The following is an 8,221-nucleotide window of genomic DNA, read 5'->3' on the forward strand; positions in this document are numbered from 1 at the left end:
ACAAAAGCGGAGAAAGAGGCGAGATTTGAGCTATAGGAAACATCATAACTAACGCCATTACCGCTAAAATATCACTTGAACCCCAATAATAAGATAGTTTTGATCCTTCAAAATCAAAAAATTTTATTAAACTATAAGTTTATCATTCACACAAGGACTTTGGAAAAGAACCGCCAAATTAAGGTATATTTTAACCATTGTTTTTACTTTGGGTACTGTTGAGGATAAAATTTTCACATAATTACTGCCACGATAAGTTGTGGTTAGAAAAAAACATAGTCTAATATTGACATCATTTTTATGAAAATTAATTACACAACTCAACAATAATAATAATGAAAAAAATTCTGCATTTTGCTCTTTTTTACCTAGGCGGAAAAAATAAAATAAAATAAAATAAAAACCTAAAAACAAAGATTAATCAAAGAAGTTATAATGCTTCCTAAAGATTAATCAAAGTTTAGTGGGTACTGATGTCTTTTAAGCTTTGCTGGAGTGTTGTCCTTTGATTAAAAACTAAAAACAAAGGTGTCTAAATCTTTCCCTACAAAGGAAGGTGCTTTTTTTTTATCAGCTGATATAAAATATCAAGGGTTGACCAGTCAAAGGAACATTAAATGCTTTATTTAATCACGTAAAGTAGAGTGGTTTGACTAATTGTTATCGTGTTCCCTTTCTTTGACTAAAAGATAATATAGAAGTAACTACATGCATCTTTAACCAGGTCCTATGGAAAGAAAAAAATAGCTCTATTTTTTGTTTTTTTTTTTTTCTGAGAAGTAGCTCGCTTTTTTTTTCTTTTTCGGATAGAAGAAGAAGCTCAAATTTAAACATAGACAAAGAAAAAAAAAAAAAGATATAGCATAAATAACTAAATCTAAAAAGAAATATATATTCTCTTGAAAGAATTGATGATAAATAGAAATTATAATGAAGAAGAAGAAGGTAGTAATCAAAGTACTAAGAAGAAGAAGATGAAGTTGATTCGAATTTGTAGTATTTGTCGACGGCAACAGATACGTCCCAAGTGCAACTAAGTCCCTTTGGAATGGTTACAAGGTCTCCAGCACCAAACTCTACAAACTCAGATGAGCCTTTAGGGTATGCCTTCACCTTCCCTTTCACTAAATAACAAATTTCTTCGGCATCAAACTTTAGCTGGTACTTTCCCGGCGAACAACCCCATCTATTTTCATACACACACAAATAAAAGAAATAAGCAAATAAGTTATATAATGAACTCTTGGAAGGAAAATTCTGGGTTTATCTTCTTCTTTTTTTTTTTTTTTTCTTTTTTTCTTTTTTTTTTTTTAAATTTTTTCTGGGAGTTGGAGTTGTACTTGGAGTTTGGTAATATGTATTCTGGGATTTGAGAGTTTAGAGAGACAAGGAATCTAACACACGGATGATGGAACTACCGAAGAAGGATAAGAAGGGATGTTAATTTATAGGCAAGGGGTATGGGTATGGATGATTTCCGAACTCATTATTAGCCATTGACTAATTATATCGTGCCATGTCCCATCCACAAATCATATTTATAATTAATTTTTTTTAAAAACTTATTTTATATTTTTAATTGTAATCCATCTACTTCTTTTCATCTCATTAATTAGAAAAAGGATATTGGCATCCCTCATCTCTTAGGAGCATCATTATCCGGAGTTGTAAAACTCTGGATATGTTAAATTTTAGCATCAAACTACTAAAAAGATGCATTATTTGGAGTTGTAAGAGTATTCACATTCAGTTTCTACAAAAAAAATTTATTTTATCATTTTAAAAATCTACTTTATTATGTATACCATTCCATTTAACAATTTTTTTTGGCTTTTAAACCTACTTGTTAAACAATTTATGGAAATGACAAATAGTGGAAAATTTTTGGTTAAAAATTTATTGTCAATTTTTAAAAAATAAAAATAAAACATTTGACAAGCCTTTACCGATTTCTTTAAAAAAATTAATTAATTTTATTTTTGAAATTTACAATGTGATTGTCAATTTCTCATTTCTTAATGAATTTCTTAATTTGAAAAAAAAAACTTCGAAATTGGCAATGAAAGTGCCAATTTCTTGTAAAGATTCAAAAAATAAAAATGGCAAACGATTTCTTTAAAAAAAAGCAAGGAATAAAAAATTCATGCATGGACTTTAATTTCTTGATAACTTTCTTTCATTTGCCATGCATACTATTCAGCCCTTTTTATTTTTTGGATAGGATATTCAGTCAATTCTTCAATCTTGATTCTTACTACTTTTTTTTTCCCCATTCCAAAGCACAATATTCTTAATTCTTATTGGGGTTATTTTGTCAACTTCACTTTTTGACATTCTCTACCGATTTTGAAACTATGGAACAAAGCAATGGGCTCCCCTGAGTGCTATGAAAATTCCTTCATATGTATGATATAATAATACCATACAGTGCAGTAGTAATAGTGTAGAACTGTAGAAGTCCTTGCAGTTTCACTAAGAAAGAAAGTCTTTTGCAGTACTGCCACAATTGGAGTTAGATTAGGTTCAGTGTATTTAGTGTATTAAACCCAATCAGGTGGTGATACGTGTCTAAAAATAGACACATGTTATTATTTTAATGAATTCAACACTACTAGACGGTAGATTTAAGCCTGGCACGCAACAATTTTAGACACTTCCCATATGAAAACATATTAAACCTGGTCCAGTTAATGTGTGCTTCTATTTTAAGAAATATTTTTTCAAGAATTGTATTTGAAAAAATATTTTTAAAATTGATTAATTATTATGTGCTGTTAAGGCACACATTAAAAAAATCATTATTTAAATACTAATTTTTGTTATTTAAATATTACAACACATATTTTTATATCACTTTTTTACCTGCTGCATTTCTTTCCATAACACTTAAACAATGTTACTAGAACAAAACTACCAAACGGAACCTAAAACTTTTATTTGTTTTTTGTTCACTCTCTCTCCTCTCTTCTGACTGTCGTCTCTAGCTATCTTCTCTCTCTTCTATTTGTCTTCTCCTTCTCTTCTCTCTCTCGCTTAGCCCTTTCTATCTCTCTCTCTCTCTCTTGTCCATCGATGGCAGTGGCTTTTCGATGGCAGTGCATGGCTGATCTTGTGGGTCATCGGCGGTAATATGTTGCTCTTTGGCAGCGATTTGATCTAGTGGGTTGTGGTGGTTCCAATGGGTTTGGTTTTCGGTTGGTTTCAGAGGTGGGTTGTGGTGCTAGTGTTTTTGGGTAGTAGGAGAGTGGTGGTAGTGCTGGTTTTGGTGATTTGGTGGTTTCGAAGCATTTGGTTTTACAGGTGGGTTGTGGGTTGCAAGAGAGGGGTGACAGTGCTGGTTTTGATGAGTTTTGGGTGGGTTGCGGTGCTAGTTTTGATTTGGAGGTGCGTTTGTAGTAGTGTTGGGTTCCGATTTGGTGGTGGGTTTCAATCTCTCTCCTTTGTCTTCCTCTCCACTTGGTGGTGGCGGCTTTGGGCTAGGCCAAGTTGTGGGTTCTGAGATGCAATTGGGGGGCTTGGTAGTGGCTGGGCTGCTTGATTTTTTATTATTAATTCTGTAAAGGTTATTATTTTAAGATATTTTAATGTGTTTTAATCGGGAAAAATAGTAAACTAATTTTTTTTTTCTAACTATTTAGTTAGTAGATCCGGTTTGCAAACTATATTATATAGTAGCATCTCGAGTATTTGAAACTCGATTTTAGCCTGTAAATCGAGTCTCAATTACTCGATTTTTATAGTCTGATGTGGCATATTTTTTCACATGGAGACCACCTGGAAATCGAGTCTTTAATACTCGATTTCCAAACCAAAAATATTTGAAAAAATTTGAACTCTCCAAGTCTCATGTACAAGCCGAAATACAAGAAAAAAAAAAAAAATACAATCAGATCACAGACAAACAATCCAAATCAAATGCATGTGTTCATCAGAGGAAAAAAAAAAAAAAAACTCAGAAACAAAAGACCTGGGTCACCGAAATACAATCAGATCACAAAGAAACAACCCAGAAAAAGATCAAGCTCAAATGCATGTGTTCATCAGAGAAAAAAAAAAAAAACCCAGAAAAAAAAAAAAAAAAAAACCCAGAAACAGAAGATCTGGCCGCGGGCGACCTGGGTCGCGCGGCGGACCTGGGGCTTGCGCCGGCCTGCGCCTCGCGGCTGGGGCTGCTTCTGGGTTTTTTTTTTTTATTTTTTCTTCTGGTTCGGCTTCTTTCATTCTTATTCGGTTTTTTTTTTCCTTTCTGGCTCTAATTTCTTTTTTTTTTTTTTCGGTGGAGCTGGTCTGATATATATATTGGCTTAGAAATCGAGTCTCAGATACTCGATTTCCACGTAGATGCCACGTGGAAAAAGTGCCAACTCAGACCCGATCAAAATATAAAAATCGACCCTTAAATACTCGATTTATAGCCCCTAAATCGAGTTTCTTAAACTCGAAATGCTAGAAAAAAATATAGTTTGAAACTATTGATAACTAACTATATAGTTAAGATTTTATGGTTATTTACCAATTTCGTTCTGTTTTAATCTTAAAAGTTTCTCAAAAAAATAAAAAATCTTAAAATAAAAAATGTGATACAGAGTATATTATAAAATAATGTACTAAAATTGATAAAATAAGTTATAATGTGTTAAAATGGCAGTTGGCCTAGAACAACTAAGGTCAATGCTCTAGGATTGAAATAGTGGGTCCCACAACTAAAATAATCATATTTATATATATCACTATTTAAGGAGTTTTCCTTACTTAAGAAAGACATTTTCAGTGATTCAGAATTATTCTTACACACCTATGTATAAGCCGAAGTAAAATTTGAGAACAACTTAGTAAAAATGCCTACATGATATGGCTACTCTTCAATAGGTTTTCAAATTAATTGATCTATTTATAAATTAGATTTTAAAAGAAAAGTTATATTATAATAATAAAAAAACAACAAAGGTTTATGTCTTTCTTTAAAAAAAAAAAAAAAAACTTGAATTACTACAAAAAAAAGGACCATTATGTAAAAAGAGATTTGATCTGCTCCTACTCTAGGGGTGTCAATTCGGGTTAGCATGTTGGGTTCGTGTCGTGTCAAAGTAGGGGTATTCGGCTAAATGACTCAACCCTAACTCGACCCATTTAATAATCATGTCATCATCCTTCAATTCTAACCTGACCTGTTAATAAGGCGGGTTAACCTAACCCAACCCATTTGACACGCTTAATAAACGAGTTGTGTTGGGTTGACATGAATGTAACACAACCAATTTCAACCTGCATAATATTAAATATAATATTTATATAGAAATAATTTTTTTACATCCCAAAAACAATGCATACACTTTAAGTTTTCAACCCACATTCAAAATAATATAGTTCAACAAAAATATAATATTCATCTAAAAATAAATTCTTTACACTCCAAAAGAAGTGCATATACTTCAACCTAAATTCAAAATAATATAGTTTAACAAAAGTAAAATAACATAGTTCAATAAAAATATAATATCATTGGAACTCATCAAATGCTAAGTATCAATATTGAAAGAATTGGAGCAAACAGTAGACTAAAGTTTATAGAACAAAAACATTATATAGAAAAAATTACAGCAGAATTTTGAAACACAAAGAAAACAATTTTCTTTAATTCTAAAACTCACTAAACACATGAGAGAGAGGGAGAGAGAGAGAGAGCAATAACCAGTTTGAGACTTTGAGTTTTAGAATTGGATATGAGACTATAAGATAATAGAGTGAGTAGTATGGATGAAATAATAAAAAAAATATATTTATAAGATGGTTTAGAGATTTAGGGTTTGAAGGGCTTAGAGATCTAAGGTTTGTAAAGTTTCAATTTTCAATTATATCTCTTATAAGTTTTTGTAATTACTCACTTTTCATTTTAAATTTAAAATATATGTTGGATATAAAAGGTATTTGATAAATTTAAAATAAAATGAATATTTATTTGTTATACGAGCTAAACGGGTTGTATTAAGTGGGTCATTTCGGATTGACATAAATAAATTGGCGTGTCAAGCGTGTTTATTGCGGGTTACGCGGGTTGACCCGTTTATGACACATTTTTTATTGTGTTACTTTCGGGTTAACTTGTTTATGACCCAAACCCATTAAGCCCAACCCTAACCCGAAAAAACTCGCGTCGGGTTCATGTCATGTTTGCAGGTTGGGTCGAACATTGACACCCCTATCCTACTCCCCTACAATCCTTCAATAAAAAAAAAAAACACAGATTTGAGGAAACGTGGACGCACAAGCGCGCAATCCAAATGCCCTGTAAACCTAGTCCAGTTAATGTGTGCTTCTGTTTTAACAAACATTTTTTTTGAGAATTGAATTTGAAAAAATATGTCTAAAATTGATTAATTATTGTGTGCTCTCGCACATATTAAAAAAACCCTTATTTAAATACTAATTTTTGTTATTTAAACATCACATAACATATTTTTATATCACTTGCTGCACTTCTTTCCATAAGACTTAAACAACAATGCTAAAACAAAATTACCAAACGGAATCTAAAACTTTTATTTGTTTTTTGTTCACTCTCTCTCCTCTCTTCTGACTGTCGTCTCTAGCTATCTTCTCTCTCTTCTATTTGTCTTCTCCTTCTCTTCTCTCTCTCGCTTAGCCCTTTCAATCTCTCTCTCTCTCTCTCTCTCTCTCTCTTGTCCATCGATGGCAGTGGCTTTTCGATGGCAGTGCATGGCTGATCTTGTGGGTCATCGGCGGTAATATGTTGCTCTTTGGCAGCGATTTGATCTAGTGGGTTGTGGTATTGGTAGTTGTGGGTGGTAGTGATGGTTTGGATGACTGGGTGGTTCCAATGGGTTTGGTTTTCGGTTGGTTTCAGAGGTGGGTTGTGGGGCTAGTGTTTTTGGGTAGTAGGAGAGTGGTGGTAGTGCTGGTTTTGGTGATTTGGTGGTTTCGAAGCATTTGGTTTTACAGGTGGGTTGTGGGTTGCAAGAGAGGGGTAGTGCTGGTTTCAGTGATTAGCTGGTTTGGATGAGTTTTGGGTGGGTTGCGGTGCTAGTTTTGATTTGGAGGTGGGTTTGCAGTAGTGTTGGGTTCCGATTTGGTGGTGGGTTTCAATCTCTCTCCTTTGTCTTCCTCTCTACTTGGTGGTGGCGGCTTTGGGCTAGGCCAAATTGTGGGTTCTGAGATGCAATTGGGGGGCTTGGTAGTGGCTGGGCTGCTTGATTTTTTTATTATTAATTCTGTCAAGGTTATTATTTTAAGATATTTTAATGTGTTTTAATCTTAAAAGTTTCTCAAAAAAAATAAAAAATCTTAAAATAAAAAATGTAATACAGAGTATATTATAAAATAATTTACTAAAATTGATAAAATAAGTTATAATGCGTTAAAATGGCAGTTGGCCTAGAACAACTAAGGTCAATGCTCTAGGATTGAAATAGTGGGTCCCACAACTAAAATAATCATATTTTTATATATATCACTATTTAAGGAGTTTTCCTTCCTTAAGAAAGACATTTTCAGTGATTCATAATTATTCTTACACACCTATGTATAAGCCGAAGTAAAATTTGAGAGCAACTTAGTAAAAATGCCTACAGGATATGACTACTCTTCTATAGGTTTTCAAATTAATTGATCTATTTATAAATTAGATTTTAAAAGAAAAGTTATATTATAATAATAAATAAATAAAACAAAGGTTTATGTCTTTCTTTAAAAAAAAAAAAAAAACTTGAATTACTACAAAAAAGGACCATTATGTAAAAAGAGATTTGAACTGCTCCTACTCTAAGGGTGTCAATCGGTGTTAGCGGTTGGGTTCGTGTCGTGTCAAGGTAGGGGTATTCGACTAAATGACTTAACCCTAACTCGACCCATTTAATAATCATGTCATCATCCTTCAACTCTAACCCGACCTGTTAATAAGGCGGGTTAACCTAACCCAACCCATTTGACACACTTAATAAACGAGTTGTGTTGGGTTGACATGAATGTAACACAACCAATTTCAACCTGCATAATATTAAATATAATATTTATATAGAAATAATTTTTTTACATCCCAAAAACAATGCATACACTTTAAGTTTTCAACCCACATTCAAAATAATATAGTTCAACAAAAATATAATATTCATCTAAAAATAAATTCTTTACACTCCAAAAGAAGTGCATATACTTCAACCTAAATTCAAAATAATATAGTTTAACAAAAGTAAAATAACATAGT

The 8,221-nt window shown here is 32.4% G+C and overlaps 1 protein-coding gene across 1 annotated transcript; it reads right to left on the minus strand.

The window, feature by feature from the left end:
• Positions 1-872: 872 nt before the first annotated feature.
• LOC136069448 (uncharacterized) lies at positions 873-2,871 on the minus strand. Its single transcript, XM_065777983.1, has 2 exons — positions 2,863-2,871; positions 873-1,257 (listed from the first exon to the last, which is right to left on the minus strand). The coding sequence occupies exons 1-2, from the start codon at positions 2,869-2,871 to the stop codon at positions 961-963; spliced, it is 306 nt and encodes a 101-aa protein (XP_065634055.1). The 3' UTR covers positions 873-960.
• Positions 2,872-8,221: the final 5,350 nt, after the last annotated feature.

The sequence above is a fragment of the Quercus suber genome, unplaced genomic scaffold, assembly GCF_002906115.3.
Source record: "Quercus suber isolate HL8 unplaced genomic scaffold, Cork oak 2.0 scaffold_170, whole genome shotgun sequence".
NCBI lineage: Eukaryota > Viridiplantae > Streptophyta > Magnoliopsida > Fagales > Fagaceae > Quercus > Quercus suber.